General features: G+C 45.6%; 2 protein-coding genes across 10 annotated transcripts in view; one reads left to right on the top strand and one right to left on the bottom strand.

Annotated features, from left to right (window-relative positions):
- LOC128347528 (major histocompatibility complex class I-related gene protein-like) overlaps nt 1-19,295 on the top strand; it is a 39,245-nt gene extending 19,950 nt beyond the window's left edge. For 2 of the 3 annotated variants that reach the window (XM_053302440.1, XM_053302438.1), the window contains exons 3-6: nt 3,497-3,772; nt 5,642-5,923; nt 6,346-6,444; nt 14,482-19,295. In XM_053302440.1, coding sequence (XP_053158415.1) covers nt 3,497-3,772; nt 5,642-5,923; nt 6,346-6,444; nt 14,482-14,579 — 755 coding nt within the window. In that variant the 3' untranslated portion in view covers nt 14,580-19,295. Of the gene's footprint in view, nt 1-3,496; nt 3,773-5,641; nt 5,924-6,345; nt 6,445-12,901; nt 12,999-14,481 lie in introns of all 3 variants that reach the window. The other variant, XM_053302439.1, reaches the window with a different exon arrangement.
- Nucleotides 19,296-19,466: 171 nt separating this feature from the next.
- LOC128347471 (antigen peptide transporter 2-like) overlaps nt 19,467-21,283 on the bottom strand; it is a 38,798-nt gene continuing 36,981 nt past the window's right edge. For all 7 annotated transcript variants that reach the window (XM_053302213.1, XM_053302212.1, XM_053302208.1 and 4 more), the window contains exon 12: nt 19,467-20,724. In XM_053302213.1, coding sequence (XP_053158188.1) covers nt 20,533-20,724 — 192 coding nt within the window. In that variant the 3' untranslated portion in view covers nt 19,467-20,532. The remainder of the gene's footprint in view (nt 20,725-21,283) is intronic.

Genomic DNA, 21,283 nt, shown 5'->3' with positions numbered 1-21,283 from the left:
CTATTTCTTTTTCTTCTATTCTGCTATCCCCTGGTATTGCTATGTCGATTATTTTAACTTGTTTTTCTTTCTTCTCGACTACAGTGATATCTAGTGTATTGTGTGGCAGATGTTTGTCTGTCTGTAGTCGGAAGTCCCATAATATTTTTACATCTTCATTTTCTTCAACTTTTTCAATTTTATGGTCCCACCAATGTTTGGCTACAGGTAGCTTGTATTTTTTGCAGATGTTCCAGTGTATCATCCCTGCTACCTTGTCATGCCTTTGTTTGTAGTCAGTCTGTGCGATCTTTTGACAACAGCTGATTAGGTGGTCCACTGTTTCATCTGCTTCTTTACAAAGGCGGCACTTGCTGTTTGTTGTGGATTTTTCTACTTTTGCTCTTATTGCATTTGTTCTTAGTGCCAAATGCAATAAGAGCAAAAGTAGAAAAATCCACAACAAACAGCAAGTGCCGCCTTATTAATAATAATAATAATAATAATAATAATTATTATTATTATTATTATTCATAATAATAATAATTCCATTTCTATACCGCCCTTCCAAAAACGGCTCAGGGCGGTTTATACAGAGAAATAATAAATAAATAAGATGGATCCCTGTCCCCAAAGGGCTCACAATATAAAAGAAACATAAGACAAACACCAGCAACAGTCACTGGAGGTACTATGCTGGGGGTAGATGGGGCCAGTTACTCTCTCCCTGCTCAATAAAGAGAATCACCACGTTAAAAGGTGCCTCTTTGCCAAGTTAGATGAATCTTTCCATGTAGAACCACCCCACAATGTCCTGGGTAAGGGATCAATATGTTGCATCTTTTCCCTGGTATGTTACTGGGGTGGGGGGTGGGTGGCCACTCCCTATAGTAACCAGGAATGGCCATTCCCCACTCACCCCAGTAATGCACAGGGCATTGCAGAAAAAAGGCAGCATCTCAAAGTGCTGCAACTGCCCCCAAGGTAGCCCATTTCCACATAGAAGAGGGAGAGATGACGACGACAATGAATATTTATATACCGTTTCCCAACCAAAGTTCCCAAAGTGGTTTACATAGAAACAAACGTCCGCCAGCACTGCCACTTTCCTCTCCCCCTGCCGGCAGCTCACTCGCGAACTCTCACAAGAGCTGCCACGCATGGGATTAGCGACAGTTATGCCTTAGAGAAGTGTGTGTGTGTGTGTGTGTGTGTGTGTGTGTGTGGCTCCCTGTCCCCAAAAGGCTCACAATCTAAAAAAGAAACAAGACAGACACCAGCAGCAGCCACTGGAGGGATGATGTGCTAGGGATGGATAGGGCCAGTTGCTCTCCCCCTGCTCAGTAAAGAGAATCACTGCTTTAAAAAGGTGCCTCTTTGCTCAGTTAGAGGGAGCCGGCTTCTCTGTGTCAGGTAAGCCCACCCCCACCCCCAATACAGTTCACTATGATCCAACACAATCGGGTGGTTCACACAACCACGACTAGGGTAGGGGAAGCCTACTTAGGGCATGCACCCAGTATTTGATCTGTGAAGCGGGGGGAACAAATTTGGAGGCTCCTTCGGTAATTGTGTGGTAAGCAGCAGCTTGGTCAGAGGGCACCCTCCTACCCAGCAGCTGTACCCAGAGCTGCTGAATGAAGAGGGGCCTAAAGTTCCCTGACCCAGTTGCTGCTTACCACATGATTACAGAAAGAGCCTCCGGCTTTGCTGTTGCATCACAGATGCAACAACAACCAATTCTTATCTGGAATTCTTTGCCATGGGATGTGGTGATGGCCACCAGCTTGGATGGCTTAGACAGATTCATGGTGGATAGGTCTATCAGTGGCGACTAGTCTGGTGGCTGTGGGCCATCTCCAGCCTCAGAAGCACAATGCCTCTCATTACCAGTTGTAGGGGAGCAACATACCTCTTGCCTGTGGGCTCCCCAGGGGCATCTGGTGGGCCACTGTGTGAAACAGGATGCTGGACTAGATGGGTCTTGTGCCTGATCCAGGAGGGCTGTTCTTGTGTTCTTATGATGAGACTTAGGGAACGCGTCCAGCTCCCAAACTGGGGTAGAAAGCTTGTCCTACCCTAGTAATGGTCACGAGAACAGCGCTAACATTGTATTGAATTGTGCCTTTTTATTTAAGAAATGTTTTGTTGGGGATGCAGAACTCACCGATAAACCTTGTATCACATTGATTCTGCTTACCGGCCCGATGCGATACACAGCCCTAATCATAATACATAACAGTTTTATGTGGACCCCTGCTATCTCCTGCTCACTGAGCAAAGAAGCACCTTTCAAAGGGGTGATTCTCTTATTGTGCAGGGGGAGAGCAACTGACCCTATCCATCCCCAGCACAGCATCCCTCCAGTGGGAACCATCTTGTAAACCACTTTGGAAACTTTGTTGAAAAGTGGTATATAAGTAGTAGTATTGAAAGCCATACCTGTTACCTGTTAGGTGACTAACATTTAGGTGACTAACTGAGCAAAAAGGCACCTTTTAAAAGTGGCGATTCTCTTTCTTTATCAGGGGAGAGAGCAACTGGCCCTATCTATCCCCAGCACAGCATCACTCCAGTGGCTGTTGCTGATGTTTATCATGTTTCTTTTTTTAGATTGTGAGCCCTTTGGGGACAGGGAGCCATTTTATTTATTTACAGTATATCTATGTAAACCACTTTGGGGACTTTTGTTGAAAAGCGGTATATAAATATTTGTCGTCTCTGTCTTCTTCCTCCTTTCATACGCAGCTGCAGAAATTCTGTCCCAAAATAAATGTCATATTTCCTGGTTCTTAGAGGTATTAAAGGCAAAGTTGTGCCGTTGAGTCGGTGTCGACTCCTGGTGACCACAGAGCCCTGTGGTTTTTCTTTGTTAGAATACAGGAGGGGTTTACCATTGCCATCTCCCGTGCAGTATTTATTTTATTTTTATTATCTATCTATCTATCTATCTATCTATCTATCTATCTATCTATCTATCTATCTATTAATTAATTACATTTGTGCACCGCCCCAAACTTCCGTCTCTGGGCGGTTAACAATAGTATAAAACAAGTTAAAATATATAGAAAAACTATATTAAAATATATATATCTATATCTATATATATCTATATCTATCTATCTATCTCTATATATATATATATATATATATATATATATATACACAAAAACAAAAACAGTACAAGATCATGCCTTTCAGCATCTTCCTATATCGCTGCTGCCTGATAACATACCAGCGGGGATTTGAACCAGCAACCTCTGGCTTGCTAGTCAAGTCATTTCCCTGCTGCGCCATTAGGTGCCTGGGGTCTTAGAGGTATTGGCACAGGGAAATTGCCCACTATGTATGCATCCCACTACTCCGTGTCACTTGTCCATCCTAGTGGCTGCAGGGGTCAGGTGGGCTTGAGGCTCTCCTTTCTTGAGTGCAAAAACTAGAGCCGCAGACCTGCAGTTGGAGAGGAGACCGGACTCCGTGCTGGCTCTGATGCCCTTACCTTGCGTTTCTCTTTCAGGGTTACACACCGTGCAGTGCATGTCTGCCTGCGAGCTGAGCAACGACGGGCACAAGAGTGGGAGACTGCAGTATGGCTATGATGGGCAGGACTACATTAGCTTGGACACAGACACCCTCACTTGGACAGCAGCGGATGCACCAGCCTTTGTGACCAAGGAGAACTGGGAGTCTGACGTAAGCATTGCCGAGCAGGAGAAAAGCTACCTGGAGGAGGACTGCATTGAGTGGCTGCAGGAATACCTGGACTATGGGAAGGAGACTCTGCTGAGGACAGGTGAGGAGGGTGGTCAGGGGGGTGGCATTTGTTCCCGTTCCCACCCAACGCACAGACTTGGATTCTTCCTGGACCAAACATTTCATGCAGGTGTCAGTCGTCTGGGACTGTACCATCTCCGAATACAGCAGTGGAGGAAAACTGCAGTTTTGGATGCTCGCCAAATTTTTAAAAAAGAAAGAAAGAATTTTCTAAAAGTAGGAAATGAGTTCAGCATTGGATGCAGTTTTGGATGCTCCCCCAATTTAAAGAAAGAAAGAAAGACAACTTTCTAAAAGTAGGAAATGAGTTCAGCAGAGATGGAGCTTGGTTAGAGGTTCTGTATTTAAAATGGTTTTCTTGATACACTGTTTATTGTTTATGGGCTGGTTTCCAGACTAACACTGCGCTTGTGCAAACTGGCTGTGCATGGATTCTTTTCAGTCTGGAGCTTTTGTTCCCGACTAGTGCTGTGCTTGCAAACATCCTTGCACTTGTACGACAGGATGCATAAGCTGTGGCATGCCTCATGCTGGGCAACCTCTTCCTTGATCCGTTGACAGGCTGGGGCCATAGCTCAGTGGCAGAGCATTTGCTTAGCATGCAGGAGATCCCAGGTTCCAGCCCTGGCAGCATCTCCAAGTAGGGCTGAGAAAGACTCCTGCCTGAAACTCTGGAGAGCTGCTGCCAGCCAGTGCAGACCATACTGAGCTTGATGGACCAATGGTCTGATTCGGTTTAAGACAGCTTCCTATGTTCCTATGTCACAGTGAACCTTTGCGCGACATGGGCACACTGCGCAGTTATGTGGCCTTTTTCTTTGCTGTGCAAGCACAGTGTTTGTTTGTTTGTTTGTTGTTAAATTTATATGCCGCCTTTCATTAAGAAAATCCCAAGGCGGCTCACAGTAAAATTTAAAAACAAGGTTATAAAAAAGACACATTAAAACATTGAGCTAAAAAATATAAAAACAAATCTGATTAAAAAATTAACTCAAGCATAAAAACAGTACAAAATACAAGAAGTATTCATCTGGATGCCAGCTGCTATATATTTTAATCATCTAGGAGACAGAGCAGAATTCTTGAATATTAATTATTTTTCTTGCAAAAATGTTGCAGTTTCCTTTTCCATCTGTAGGGGATTTTTTAAAACAAATGTCAATCTCTCCTCACCCACTGAATCTGCATTCTGTTGCTTTATTTTTTATTTTATTTATTTAACATATTTATATACCACTCAAAACCTGCATCTCTTTAGGACTTTACCTCTGCATTCTGCCAAAAGGTTGATCTGAGCTGAGAGCAGTGTAGGAACACGTGATCAAAGCATAGGAACATAGGGAACTGCCATCTACTGAGTCAGACCATTGGTCTATCTAGCTCAGTATTGACAAGTCATGCTTGCTACCACAAGACCAGCTCTCCTCAAAGATCTTGTCCTATCTTGGAGATGCCAGGGAGGGAACTTGAAACCTTCTGCTCTTCCCAGAGCGGCTTCATCCCCTGAGAGGAATATCTTGCAGTGCTCATACTTCTAGTCTCCCATTCAGATGCAACCAGGGCAGACCCTGCTTAGCTAAGGGGACAAGTCATGCCTGCTACCACAAGACCAGCTCTCCTCAGTTGCACAAACACAATTTTGTTGGGCTGCAGTGGGCTGGGTAGCACTTTTAGTGGGATCGCCAGGCAGCATTCAAGGATCTCCTTTCCCCTCCATTTTATTCACACAACAACCCTGTGAGGAAGATTCAGCGGAGAAATAGTTCCTGGCCCAGGGTCACGCAGTGAACTTTATGACTACATGAGGTTTCTTCCTGTTAAAGTGCACCATCCATCCTGCAAAGATCTGGAGGTGTGCTGAGTTAAACCAATATTGCCATTTTCACAGAACCTCCAACAGTGAAGGTGGCACGTAAGGCAGGCTATGACGGCATGGAGACCCACATCTGCCAGGCCCACGGCTTCTACCCCAAGGAGATCGAGATCAACTGGATGAGGGACGGGGAAGTCTGGACTGAGGACACCTTCCGTGGACAAGGCCCCAACTCAGATGGGACCTACCACAGCTGGCTCAGCATTGAGATGGACCCCAAGGACAGGGGCCGCTATCAGTGCCACGTGGAGCACGACGGGCTGGAAGAACCTTTGGACTTGGTCTTGGAGAAGCCTGGTGAGAGATGTCAGGGGAGTGGGGGGGAGGCCTTTCCTTTTTGCAGGGAGGAGGGTCAGACATTGGCTCTACTGGGAGATGAATTTTCCCCAGGGAGGAAGGTGGGGTCTCAAAGAAGAAACCCCCTCATCAGCATCACAGGCTATCCAAATAACTCCCAGAAACAAAGTTTCCCCTGCATGTGTTCTGGGGTTCAAAGCAGCTGATGTACTTCTGGGCTGGAGGAAGGAGGTGGCCACCTGAAATGGGGAGGGATTAAGTGACCACAGCCACTCCACACACCCCATCCCGCCCACTTCCCCTACAAAAGGAGCCATAGTTCAGTGGTTTGGAGGTCCCAGGTTCAGCACCCAGCAAATCTGATTCAAGGATCTCTCCCTGAGGCCTCAGAGAGTCACAGATGCTTCTTTGTCGCATTTCAGCCTTCATGCCTGGGGCAGTCATTTTGGGAGCCATCTTGGGGGCTGCTATTGTCCTGGCAGTTACTGTTGTGCTGGTGGCTGGTATCATCTTATACAACAGTAAGTAAACTGTGAATGCATTTGCTGGGTCATATGTGTGCTTAGATGATGATGATGATGATGATTTTATTTTATTTTACATTTTATATCCCGCTCTTCCTTCAAGGACCCCAGAGCGGTGTACTACATACTTAGGTTTCTCCTCACAACAACCCTGTGAAGTAGATTAGGCTGGGAGAGAAGTGACTGGCCCAGAGTCACCCAGCTAGTTTCATGGCTGAATGGGGATTTGAACTCGGGTCTCCCTGGTCCTAGTCCAGCACTCTAACCACTACACCACGCTGGTTCTCTTTTAGACCGTGAGGCTCTGTATTCTCATTCTGTGATGCAAACACTCGGAAGATGCTGTGTAAATAAATAATATGCTGATGGTACAGATTTCCTGGCAAAGGGAGCCGAGGCCCCAAAATCTGGAGGAAAATTTGAGGGACAGATCAGAAAGTACCTGAAGGCCATCTAGTCCACCTCTGTGCTTTAGAAGCAAGGCCCTCAATATCTGGTAGTTAAATAATTCTCAGCTGAGGAACCTAACAAATCTACATCCCATGATCCACAGTTTAGGGGAGCCAGAAAGGCACTTTGACTAAATTGTCATTCACTTTGAATTAAGCGACAGTGACTTCTGTGGAATGTGATTCTTTCATAAATACAGTCCTTCCTTTTAAGAGGCTCTCCTTTCCCATGAGTCTTCCACTTTTGCAGGGTACAGATGTTGACCGGAAGTTGGGCATGGGCTGGCTTGTCTTGTCTCCTCCCCTCCCTCCTGGAAGCTCTCACCATAAGCCTCCAAAGTCCTACATAGTCTCTGACCTGGGTACTTAGTTTCATTCATTCATTCATTCGATTTCTATACTGCCCGTCCAAAAATGGCTCATGGCGGTTTACTCAGAAAAACAACTAATAAATAAGATGGCCCCTTGTCCCCAAAGGGCTTACAATCTAAAAAGAAACACAAGATCGACACCAGCAACAGTCACTTGAGGTACTGTGCTGGGGTGTTTAGAGCTGCTTCCCCCCACTACCACCCCGCTTTCAATGGGAGGGGTACTTCAGTTGTGGGCTCTCAAAGTGGCCTCCACCCACCCACTTACCCAGCCCACTTCTTTGGACGCTAACCTATGTTTTCCTCCAGTGTCCCAGAATGAAGCAATGGAGTTCCATTGGAACAAAGTAAGTTGCGGGGAGAGGCCAGTAAATTCTTCCTCACCCTGTTAAATTAACAGTGTTAATAACCCTGTAATTAACAGTGTTAATAACCCTGTTATTAACGGTGTTAATAACAGCTATCTGGGAAACTTCTGGGACCTGGAGATGGTTTGCAAGAGACTACAGGAGCATATGTTATGGAGGGTTCAAAATCAGAGAGCCCTGACTCTCTGAAGCGGGAAGGGTGGGATTATCTCTGTAGTAAGGGTGTGCACGGAACCGGTCCGCCACTGGGGTGGGGAGTTCCACTTAAAAAGGGGGGGGCTTTACTCACCCCTTCCAGCAAAGTAACGTATGTTATGTAGTAATCGGGCAGCAAGGTGCTGCCCGCTTCAATCTCCGCTGCTCGGGCGCCAGTCCTTTGTAGATAGTCATAATCGGATGGCAGGATTGCTCCCAGTCCCTGCCGCCCTCTTCAGGCTAAGCAAGCCCCCCTCGGCTGGCGGCTGCCCCCTGCACCTATCAAGAGGTTCCCCGCTGCCCCCTTCTTGTGAAATAGCCCCCATTACAAGAGGACGGCAGGAGAACTCCCCTGCCGTCCTTTTCCCTTTGCCGGCTTGGCTTGAAATGGCTTCTAGGAAGCCTTTCGCGCGCGTGCGCAAAAGGCTTCCTAGAAGCCATTTCAAGCCAAGCCGGCAGGGCGAGTGGACGGCAGGGAGTTCTCCCGCCGCCCGCTCGCTAAAGTTAACTTTAAATTAAGTTAACTTTAGCGAGCGGGCAGCGGGAGAACTCCCTGCCGTCCGCTCGCTTTGCCGGCTTGGCTTGAAATGGCTTCTAGGAATATCAGTATATGTGTTTCATTGTATTGTTAATGTGCTGTATTTTAAACGTATGACTGTCTGTCCATCAGTCTTTCGGCTGGTTCTCATGACTTGTTTTGTTTGTCTAAAATACTTATACCCTGCCCCTCTGGTACACTACCGCTCGGAGTGGCTCACAACATCAACAAAACAGATACAATGTACAGTAAAAGATGAATACCGTTAAACAAGTTAAAATACCAGGTTAAAACTATTTAAAACCATTTAAAATTGCAAATTTTAAAAGTTTCAAATTTAAAGTTATTAATAAAAAGCTAAAAACTGAGAACTAAAAAACTACCAGATATACCAGATATAAGCATCAGATAAAACAGTTGAACGCCTCTTTAAAAAGATGTGTTTTCAATTGTTTTTTAAAACACTGAGGGAGGGAACATGAGGTCTTTCCAAAAGCAAGGGGCCACAACCAAAAAGACCCTGTTTCTAATCCCTGCCAAGCAGAGGGCCCTGGCAGGTTCATATGGGCAAATCGAATGTGGTCCGAAAGGTACCTCAACCCCCAGCCGTGCAGGGCTTTAAAGGTCAAGACCAGCACCTTGAATCTAGCCCGAAAGCAGACTGGTAACCAATGAAGCTGCCACAGGATGGGGTTAACACTCATGAAGCAACTTATGTCTACGAGCAACCTTGCAGTAGTGTTCTAGACCAGCGGAATATTCCAAACCATCTTCAAGGGCAGCCCCACATAGAGTGCATTACAGTAGTCCAATCTGGATGCTACTAAAGCATGAGTGACTGCGGTCAGGTCCGCCTTCTCCAAGTTGGGTCACTTCTCCATTGAGATCCCCAATATGGTGGGGAAATGGGAATTTGGAGATTTGTATGACGCATGTGCTCCTGGTTTGGCACATGTGCCCCCGAATTCCAATCATGAGAACCTGGGAGTGTTGTTTGGCATTGGTGGTTTGGCACCATGCCAGCTCAATTTTGTTACCAGGATCAACAACTGTAGATCAAATTCCATATTACTGATCCCCCAGTGCCAACCATGGGGAACCGCCCAGGAACTATTTTTGTATGGGGCCGGTATATAAATGTATTAAATTAAATTAATAAACCTGGCATTGCAAAAAATCCCCAGGTTCTTTGGAAACCAGCACATACATGGTGTGAACATCCTGCTTCCTGGTCATGTGGTGGTAGGCAGGTTGTGATAACCTGCTTCTTTCTTTCTTTCTTGATGTTTTAAAAGTGTGTTTAGCCACTTTGGGAGCTTTGCTGAAAAGTGGGGTAGCAACTCAAACACGAATACACACAACATCTACATAGGAAGCGGCCTTACACCGAGTCAGACCACTGGTCCATCTATCTCAGTATTATCTAGACAGACTGGCAGCGGCTTCTTCAAGGTTGCAGGCAGGAATCTCTCCCAGCCCTATCTTGGAGAAGCCAGGGAGGGAACTTGGGACCTTCTGCATGCAAGCATGAAGATGTTCTTCCCAGAGCAGCTCCATCCCCCAAGGGGAATATCTTACAGTGCTCACATGTAGTCTCCTATTCAAATGCAAACCAGGGCTGACCCTGCTTAGCAAAGGGGACAATTCATGTGTGCTACCACAAGACCATCCTATCTAGGATAAGTGAGCTGACAGTGACTGACAACCAGAGCAAGCAAGTGCGTGTGGAACGAGCACTGTTGCGCAATTGCAAGAGGATGGCTAAAAATGGGGTGGTGGGAGAGCGCTTTTGCACTACAGCACTCTCCCACAAAAGTTCCCATTAAAACAAGTGAGGTCTCATGCGGTTGTGCAACTGTTGTGCACCTGCAAGCAGGCTTGTGGTTCTGCAGCACTAGTCGGAATCCCTGTTCCCTCTAACAGGGATTCCCAGATGTTGTTCACTACAGCTCCCAGCCTCCTCAGCTGCAATGGCTTTTGCTCGGGGATTATGGGAGTTGTAGTCAACCACATCCGGCAGTCCCTGTTAGAGAGAACACTGGTTGGAATGCAAGCTCCAGATGGAGCTCAACTAACTAGTGCCACAGCTTAGCGCTACCACAATGTCCTCCCGCAAGCGGTACTCTGCTCTGGATGTTAGCTGCTGTCTTTGGCGGGCCCTGAAGCCCCAGAAGAGCTGCGGACAGTGCCCCCAACCCAGATGAACAGATCTGGGGAAACTGACTCTAATGATGTTTTGAACCTTTAAAAAAACAAACCCAAAAAAACCAAAAATGAATGAGCACAGAAGCTGGGGTGTGTGCAGGTCCAGAATCCTTAGGCAGGTGGTCCTGCAGACTGAATAAACGTGACCTTAAAGACTTTTAAAAAGTTGTCAGAAATGGGGAGAATCTTTATTTCAGCAGGAAGCACATTCCAGAGTCTTGGGGCAGCAAGAGAGAAGTCCCGTCCCTGTGTAGTCACCGGATGAGCTGGTGGCAACTACAGATGAACCTCTCCAGGTGATCTCAATGGGCAATGGGGCTCATAGAGAAGTCCTTTTAGGAGGGTGTCTGTTCAAGCAGGCATTGGGTTGATTTTAATTGTTTTAATCATGTTAGAGGTTTTAATTGCTTTAGGTGATTAAACTGGTTTTGTTTTTCCATTATTTGAAAGCCTCCATGAGTGTTTATGACTGGTGGTATAAAAATGTAATGAACAATTAAATAAACTTTTGCTGTCATAGTAGCCCCAATTTGGATTGTCAGGGAGAGGAGAGCTGGTCCTGTGGTAGCAAGCATGACTTGTCCCCATAGCTAAGCAGGGTCTGCCCTGGTTGCATATGAAAGGGAGACTAGAAGTGTGAGCACTGCAAGATATTCCCCTCAGGGGATGAAGCCGCTCTGGGAAGAGCAGAAGGTCCCAAGTTCCCTCCCTGGCAGCATCTCCAAGATAGGGCTGAGAGAGATTCCTGCCTGCAACCTTGGAGAAGCCGCTGCCAGTCTGTGAAGACAATACTGAGCTAGATAGACCAACAGTCTGACTCAGTATATGGCATGTTCCTATGTTCCTCCCCGCTCCTGGCACCAACTGAGCCATGACCCCCATTCCAGTTTGGCTTACCCCCTTTTGCCCAGAAATCAAAAAGGAAGGGCAGCTGTGACATGTAAAAGCGCTGAGTGAAGGCCTTTCACAGCCCTTCAGGTGCACCCACAATGCATTTGGAGGAGCCACACTGGAGGCTCTTACTTGCCTCTGTAGGACAAGTTGGAAATCTTCTAAGCTGCTACTTAGCTGTGCAGGTGGACCTTGGTATCCGTGGCGGTTCCAATCTCTGCTACTGTAGCAGACAATGAGGCATTAAGTCAATGGGATTGCGGGGCAGGGGGTGGGGTGGTTAGGTTCCCAGGGCCTTGAAAATAGCAGAGAAAATGGCAAAAAAAAAGTTTAAAGGGTAAAATAAAGTGCCCTACTGGACTCCATGGCCTCCAGCTTTTCAGTGATCCCGCCCCCCTGCCCGCCGGTCCCAAAGTCCTTGTTTTTCCATTAAAACTCACAGGGGGAAATGCTGTGTTTCACTCAGATGAGCCACAAAATGACTCCTTGTCACATAGACACATAGGAAACTGCCATATACTGAGTCAGACCATTAGTCTATCTAGCTCAGTATTGTCTTCACAGACTGGCAACGGCTTCTCCAAGGTTGCAGGCAGGAATCTCACTCAGCTCTAGCTTGGAGATGATGCCTGGGAGGGAACCTGGAACCTTCTGCTCTTCCCAGAGCAGCTCCATCCCCTGAGGGGAAGATCTTACAGTGCTCACACTTCTAGTCTCCCATTCAGATGCAACCAGGGCAGACCCTGCTTAGCTATGGGGACAAGTCATGCCTGCTACCACAAGACCAGCTCTCCTCTGTCATAAAAGAGGCCAGAAATGACCTCTGAGGTCATTTCCAGCCATCTCAAAATCGCAGATATGTGGGTTTTGACCCTTTCATATCTGCGGATAATGAGGTTGGGTGGCAATTGCTGGACTGCAGACACGCAGAACCACGAATAGCAGAACGGTGTATAGCAGGTTCCGCCTGTATTGCATGATGGATTTGCAGTGTCCTGTGGCTGACGCTTCTGATCGGATTGGAAGTGATGGAAAAGGAATGGGAGGTGGGGAATAGAAGAGAGATTGGAGCCCTTACCCTACAATGTGAGCAACGTACAACGCTTTCAGCCATATTTCATATTCAGGAAGGAAATTCTCTTCCAGGTCAAACTACTTGAGAGTCCCTCGGCGGGGGTGGGGGTGGTATCTGTTTTCTTGTTAGGTTTGCAACTTGGCTGACTTCCACCCTTCAGTGCAAGCAATTTAATTTATATTAAATGTTTTAAATGAACGGGTTGTGTGTGTACTAACCTTGAAATTTCAGCCTTCAAAGAGGGAGCAGCGAAGATGGGGTCTAGGGGAGAGCTGCTTCTGCTTTTTCTTGTTTGCAGTTTTTAAAAGGAAGAGTTAAAATAGCACAAGCAACATTATCTCTTTTTCTCCCCTCCTCTGCAGCAAGTGATCAGGGCTCGGACATCTCTGTAGAAGATAAGTGGAGGGGTCTGTGAGAAGTGGGCATTGATCGTAAAGATGAGGACTCTTGCCACAGACTGTGGGTCAAATTTTAAGGCTTTCCTTTTTTTAGCTTTTTAAAAATTTTGTTGGTTTTTACAATATCTTAACAATCCCGTTGCATCTAATTAAGTAAATATTGACTTCCCACTCATCAATCTGCGCGATTCATTAACTATACAAGTCAACCATTGCTATAGTAATTCAAAACATATATCCTACACATTGCAAACTTGATTTTGCTCTACCCAACCTGCTGCTATTACTAAATTTCAAACCCTGCTGAAAGGTCCATATTAGAAAAATAGTTCTTTAAATATAGTAAGAATGGTTTCCAATCTTCTTTAAAAGATTCCAGGTTTTCGTCCCTTATCAATACTGTAAGTTTTGCCATCTCAGCATATTCCAAAATTTTTATCAACCAATCTTCTTTTGAAGGCATTTCATTGTCCTTCCATTTCTGCGCATATACTATTCTGGCCGCCGTGGTTGCGTACATAAAAAATGTTAAGTTTCTTCTGGAAAACTCTCCTTGCATTATTCCCAGCAGGAAGGATTCTGGTTTCTTAGGAAATGTCATTTAAAAATTTTTCTTCAACTCATTATATATCATATCCCAAAGGCCTTTGCCTTCCCGCAAAACCACCACATATGAAAAAAAGTTCCTTCACAATGTCCACATTTCCAACATTTGTTTGGAACATTTTTATACATTAATGCTAATTTTTTGGGTGTCAAGTACCACCTATACATCATCTTATAATAATTTTCTTTTAAAGTATAACATGCAGTGAACTTTAAATCCATTTTCCATAATTTTTCCCAAGCTGCCATATTATGACCCACATCTTGAGCCCATTTTATTATAGTCGTTTTAACCACTTCATCTCTTGTCTCCTCCAAATTTTAAGGCTTTCCAAGAGATAAAGCAAATAGGGATACACATAGGATGAGAACTTCCTCCCATTTCATTTTGCCCATCTTCTGTCTTCACTGAACTCATGAAGAATTTCCTTCCTCCGTTATTTTGAAGGTTGGGTTCTGCTCAGGATGCAAGTGCAAGTAGCAGAGATCGGACACATTTGAGCTTCAGGAAGGGGTTTCCTCCTCTGGCTCAAACTGCTGCATGTCCCTGTGTGCAACTTGGCTCACTTGTCTAAGCCACCAGTTGGAGGCATTTGCTGTGCTGACATCTTTAAGGGTTGCACCTGAGCTCTACCTACAGCCCATGTTGTGTGTGGCTTGATATGTTGTGGGATGGTGGTCTCGGCTGGGAGGTTGAACTAGATGGCCTTTGCATCCCCTCCATCTCTGTGACTCTAATGCAGGCCTGCTCAACTTAGGCCCCCCAGCTGTTTTTGGACTACAACTCCCATAATCCCCAGTCACAGTGGACAATAGCCAGGAATTATGGGAGTTGTAGGCCAACATCTGCAGGAGGGCCGAAGTTGAGCAGCCCCGCTCTAAGGACTCCACACTGATAGTTCCATGTTGTTGACTTTTAACGTTCTTGTCTGTTTTAGGTTTCTTTAGCATGATCTCCTGTTGCAGTGCAAGATGGAAGCAGAGGGAATCCACTGAAGCCTTGCCATACATTGCTCCTGCTAAGAGCTCCTGCTAAGAGGTCCTGGGTTGAGCACCCATCCTTAAGAGTAGCTCTGGCTCAGCTCCAGCATCCCGTCTCCAGTCAGAGCAATTTCGGTTTGAGGAATGCCTTTGTGACCCGTTTGGGCTACTTTTATTTTCAAAAGGACTTTTTCAAAAATGATCTCTGTGAGAAATCTGATTTTTCTGGTCTTTAACTGTGATTAAAAATGATGAGAAATAAGTAAAATATTTGCAATAATGAGCTTTTACAAAGAGTGAGAATGATACATTTATTATTTGTGCTTCTATTAGAGGCTGAGAATCAATTAATGTGTCCACAGCCAAAATAAGTCCAAGAAGTGCTCTGGCCAGTATGCAAATATATACTTGATCAGGGACAGATTATTGCACAAAACACATTTAGGGAAGGTGATTTTTATTTTTTTTAACATTTATAACCCGCTTTTACTCTGAGGAGATTATTATCCTCACAACCACCCTGTGAGGTAGGTTAGGCTGAGTGATCATGACTGGCCCAGAGTCACCCAGTGAGTTTCATGGTTGAATGGGGATTCGAACTCAGGTCTTCCCGGTCCTAGTCCAACACTCTAACCCAGGGATTCTCAACGTGTGGGTCCCCAGATGTAATTGGACTTCAACTCCCATAATTCCCAACCAAAGGCCACTGGGGGTAGGGATTATGGGAGTTGAAGGCCAAGAACATCTGGGGACCCACACGTTGAGAATCCCTGCTCTAACCACTATGCTATGCTGGCTCAGCAAAAGCAAAAAATCTCCCAATAGAAGTTTTGATGCTCTCTTACCATCCAAACGGAATTAAAAGCACATTATTATTTTATGATAAGTTGTATACCTTAGAGAGTGCCACCTTCTACGTTATCCCCACCACACCTTAAGGTCATTTGGAGATGTATGCCTTCAACTGTCAGTGGTACAGCTGCTGGCAATTCAGGATTGGGCCTTCTTTGCAGCTGATCCTAGGTTATGGACAGAGGTGCACCAAGGTAATTTTGGAGCCTGGACGTAAGGCACCCTCTCCCCGATTCAGGCGAGACATTGCAAGGTGGTAGATTCAGGCTAATAATAATAATAATAATAATAATAATAATTCAATTTCTATACCGCCCTTCCAAAAATGGCTCAGAGCGGTTTACAAAGAGAAATAACAAACAAATAAGATGGCTCCCTGTCCCCAAAGGGCTCACATTCTAAAAAGAAACACAAGATAGACACCAGCAACAGTCACTGGAGGTACTGTGCTGGGGGTGGATAGGGCCAGTTACTCTCCCCCTGCTAAATAAATAGAATCACCATGGTAAAAGGTGCCTCTTTGCCCAGTTAGCAGGCTAGACATTATAATGTCTAGATTTCCTCACTGTAAGAACTCTGCAATGGTGGAAGAGTCTGCCTTGGGCAGTGGTGGGCTTTCAGTTGAAGGAGGTTTCCAAACAGAGGCTGCATGACCATTTGTCATGGATGCTGAAACATCTTCCCGCACTGACCAGGAAGCTAGACTAGAAGATCTACAGGATCCCTTCCGGCTCAAACATTCTATGATTAAGGTCTTCCAGACAACCTTTTAGCACCACTGTGTGACCGGCAATGGCTTATGCTTAATGCCTATGCTCATATTTGAAGGTAGATATGTATCTGTGTGAGAAACAGAGGGGGAAGAAGTGGAGGAAATTGGAGCTGCCACCTCCCACAATCTGGGATCATGACTACTTAGTAGTCATTGCTTTCTTCTTTGCGAAAGGTGACTGTGGTGGGGAGCGGGGCGCTCTCCAAATTCAAATCTTTGTTCATGAAAGTTGGGCAGAAGTCAAGCAGAGGGCTCAGGAACTGGCAGCTGGTGAGTTTGGGCAACACGCCCTCTGGCAGCATACTCCCTCCCCAGGAACTGGACCTCCGCAAGACTGTGTGAAGCTGCCCATCAGCTCTTGGAGACTGAATGAGATGCGCCTGCTTCTGCAGTATACTGATAGAGGTGACCTCTAAGTCCTCCCCAGCACTCTGATTCGAATACCCCCAAGCACTGACTGAGATTTCCTTGACATCTAACCATGTACTTCCCTGTCTTTAGTTTCTCGAACCTGATCTGCAGTTCACGTGTGAGAAAACAGCAGAAGAAATCCAATCCTATCAGTTACTGGCTATGAATTAACTGCTAAGAGCTACCAATTTTCAGAAGCATTTGTATTGACCAGGAAAGTACCACATAGTTGCAGTGGGGAGAAAGCCTTTTAAAAAGAATGAAGATGTATTTAAAAAGATGATGGGTCGTATACTGACTAAGTAAACTGCCCACACAGAAGTTTTGGGCAGTATAGAAATATGTAAAATAATAAAATAAGTTAGTTATGAGTAAGCAACTTTTAAATCAATGGGACAAGCTAATCAGAAATAACTTGTCCCATAGATTTCCATGGGACTTAGTCATGACTGATTTCATAAATATGTGATCTAATGTATTTTTATTGGTGTAATTTCATTTGCTCAATTGTGACATAATTCCTGAAACAAAACATTGCAAAGCAATGGAAAATTTAGTCTTCTCTATCCTCTCCACCCCACTTTAAAGGAGGTGGAACATCCCCAATAAGGAATCAATAAATAAACTACCAAGGGCAAAGGCAATAAATACGATTCCTCCACCTTTCCACTTTTCCATCTCCCCTTTTCCTCTCTCTCCTCAATTCTTATGCCTCTTAATTTCTTGCTTTCTTCTTTAGCCATCTTTCTTTGTATTTCTCTAAGGGATATTTTTGCCTCTTTCCTAATGGATCTATGTTTCCTTTTTCTCCCTTTGCTGCCTCTTTAGGACATCTTTGCTTCTTTTCTAATCAGTATGGCCAACATCCTGACTAAATGTTCTTTAAGCAATTCCACTGAAATTAAAAGGCCAAGTTAGCCATACCTAACTTGCCTTTCAGTTTCGATGGGACTTCAAATAAAGTTAGTCAGGGACTCAGGCAATGTTTTCCCCCCTTTTCTTGTAGGGTTGCCATATTCTGGGTTTCCAAATCTGGGTGCCTAATTTGCATATTATGTAAATGCAGAATAGTGACTGCATGTTTTGCTCCATAACTCCAGTTCTACAAGGGCTAGAGCTTAGCTGCTGCTTCTTTTAAATGAAAGCTGAAATACGAGCGAATCTGGGTGGGCTAAGCAACCTGGGTGAGATGCTTAAAATCCGGGTGAAACCTGGAATTCCGGGGGGCATAGGAACTCTATTTTCTTGGCTAGAAGGCTACCTTGTATCTGAAAGAATGCAGCCAGAACTCTGACTATGCTCTTGCATTCTCAATTAGCTATGAGCTTAAGTGGAAGTACAGGAGGAGTGCAAGGAGTGGATTCGTGGTTTCGGTATCTGCAGCAGTAGCTCAGAATGGAACCCCGCAAATACCAAGGTCCTCCTGTATTCAAATTCAAGATGCCCACACTTGCTTGCCTTCAAGCGGCTAAATATTTACCTGTTTTTTGTCTCTCCCCAAATGGGGGAAACCTGCTTGAAACTTGTAGGGCTTTTAAAATAGAAGTGCAGGAGGAAGTCAAAGCAGAATGCATAGAAGTAGGATAGAGCCTGTAGGCATATATAAGCATTTACTATTAATTATGATTTGCTGTTAAGGACTGCTTTGCATTGTCATGTATTCAGATCAAAGATGCCCTTGCCTTATTGTCTCAAACTGTGTTTTCTCTCCCAAATGGTAGGGGGAAATGGATGGTTTTGAAGCCAATTTAAGGCTCAGAAATTGCACCACCATCCCAACCACTCTTTCCACCAGTTCCATCTCTTAAAAATGCTCACACTCACCCAGCTCTTTACTGATTGGATGATGAGATGTATCAGATGGCTATTATAGCATCAGCTAGTAAGGGAGCAGTGGTGACAGCATCTCCCTGCCTGAAAGGACTTGTAGCAGACTTCTTTCCCCATTTAAACTTAGCTTCCTCTCCACACTATTGGGAAAGGCAGGTAGGTTTCCCCCTTAAAACTGAGCTTTCTTCTGCTTTGCAGTCTAGTGAAAAGCACAGGGGTTCTTGGAAATAGTAGTCTTCCCAAGGGCTGCTGCAATGCTTACAGTAAGGAGGAAGACAGCCCAGTTGTTTTCTTTGCGGGGTGGGGGGGAGAGGACTACATATTCTTCTAAACAGGGAGCAGCCATCACCACAGTTTCCTCACCACCTAGAGCTTTGTTTGTTTTATTTATTTATACACTCACACACATACAGAAATTTATATATATAAATGAGTAAAGTCTGCTGCTCCATCTCACCATACAGGAAGGACAGGACAGGAGTAAGTGTACTTTTGTAGACTTGGAAAAGAATATTCTCTTCCAATCTTCCACCTGGAAGGCATGAGAATAATTTGGAGAATTATTCTCACTCTTCCAGGTGAATGATTAGATGATCTTTTTGAAGTCTACATCTTGCAAATGAATTATGGGAGGTTGAAGTGGTCAGCTCTCATTTTGAAGTCACCTATCTAAGCAGCCCCAAATTCTTTTGTGAGCCAAAACCCTTTGAATTTCAGAGGCACCTTTTAATTCATATACTTTGTGGACTCAAAATACTGTTATGCTTCATATGCCTCGGTCTTGAAAATTTATTCATTTACTAAGAGTTTGCTTGGTCTGATTACACAATTGATAATTTTTTATCCAATTGCTTGTGTGGGGTTTAATGCCTTAATAAACCATTCAGATTTGTTTCAGTAAAACAACTGTGTTGGTGCTCCTTGAATCTGTGTTTTAATCTTCCTGGTCATGTTGAGGCCACTGAGAAATTTCAGAGCTTCATTTTCAAATTTTTATACCAATTTTCAACAAAAATTCTCAGGAATTGCTTGTTTGTTATTATACCTATAAAACAACTTTCATTCAAAGTACCCTCATGGTGGTTTACAATTTATTAAAACAAAATTATAACATTAATTTTAAAATGCAAAACACAACTAATACTGTTTAAATCTTCATCACACACCACAAAATATACAGCCATACAAAAGGTGTTCCTGTTCTTCAAAGATACATGTGAATAGTTGCCTATAGAAGGCCAGGTGGAGAATGAGGGAAGAAGTCTCTTTACGGACAGATTTCCACAGCCTTGGTGCAACCATAGAGAAGGCCCTGTCCCACATGAACAAAAACTGAGCCTCATGAGATATCAGCATACAGCAACAGCCCCCTCCAGGCAGGTAGGGGTGTGTGTGTGTGTGAGGGATGTGCACGGAACCGGTTCGAAGAATAGGCAGTTCTGCTGGTTTGAAGGCGGCAGGGTTCTCTCTTTAAGTGGGGGGGGGTTGCACTTACCCTTCCCGCCGCTTTCCCCCCACCGGTGTCCGTGTTTTACAAAGCCAATCAGGGCAGCAGCGTACCTCCCTGCCACCCTGTTGCCCTCGTCTTCTGGATATGACCAGAAGTCGTCAGTGCACCTGTGTGCACCAGCACGGGTGCGCGCAATGTGTGTGGGCGACTTCCAGTCATATCCAGAAGAGGGCAATGGGGCAGCAGGGAGGTCTGCTGCCACCCTAATTGGCTTTGTAAAACACAGATGCTGATAAAGCCCCATCTCTAGCCCCCGCCAACCAGATCTGTGTTAGTGGTGGGACTGAAAGCAGGGCTTGCGAGGAAGAATAAAAAGACCTGGGAGAGTCATACCGGTGAATCCGGACCAGCAGATATCCCAGTTCCAAAGCCCTCCAAATCTGACTGCTCATAGCCCTATTATTTAACCACTGCACAGAGCCCACAAGGTGCTGGATACTTCAGAGGGCTCTTTCCCTCTTTGGGTCACTCCATTCATCCACAAGATGGGTCTTGTACCCACCCATCTTGCCAAACCTACATTTAATGGACCAAGATTTGGTAGCCAAGGAAATCACCGACAATCAAAAACTGTGTTCTACCCAGGCTTGGGAGATAACTAGCTGCTCCCAACTAGTCTCCCTTGTCTGCAAGTTACTCTGTCTGGCTCCGTTGCACCAGTCTGTAATAGGGGCCCCTCTGGCCCATCAGCTCGGCATGAGTCCCCTGCTCGACCACCTTCCCGCCTTCCAGCACCACAATCTTGTCTGCTGTCTCTACTGCCTGCATTCGATGAGCGATCACCAGCACCGCCCGGGCTTGGTGGCTCAGCACCAACCTCTGGATCTAATGAGAGAAAGAATGATACATGTTAAATCCACTTTGTGTGCCAGCTGGTTGGGGGAGATGTCTTTACACACACTGTGGACGCCCCTGTGGGACCTCATCCTTTTCACACCAAGTCCTTCCTCCACCTTCCTCATTGGTTAAACAATCTATTATATTAATTCTCCTGGGTGTGCCTTGGAATGTGCATCCTGGCACCCAGCTGATTGGCTGGGTGGCGGAGGCACCTGATTGGCGGAGGTGCACCCAGGACAACTGGCTGGAGGCGAGGCAGCGGCGGGTCCGGCCACAGAGGTGAGGCGGCGGCAGGCCTGGCCGCTGAGGCAGCACCTCAGCTGCCACTGTGGCACTCGGCCCGGCAGCCTGGGCCCGGCTAGTGACTGGGGCAGGTGGGGGGGAGAGGTAGACGGCCCCAAAGAATGCACAGTCGCTCTGTGTGGGGGTCGGCTAGTCTTTTTATTTAATTCTCCTGGGTGTGCCTTAGAATGTGCGTCCCAGCGCCCAGCTGATTGGCTGGGCGGCGGATGGGCCTGATTGGCTGAGGCGCACCCAGGAGGAT

Source organism: Hemicordylus capensis, chromosome 2 (genome assembly GCF_027244095.1).
Source record: "Hemicordylus capensis ecotype Gifberg chromosome 2, rHemCap1.1.pri, whole genome shotgun sequence".
Taxonomy (NCBI): domain Eukaryota; kingdom Metazoa; phylum Chordata; class Lepidosauria; order Squamata; family Cordylidae; genus Hemicordylus; species Hemicordylus capensis.
Note: the sequence above shows the minus strand (reverse complement) of the source record. Positions and strands in the feature narration are given on the sequence as shown.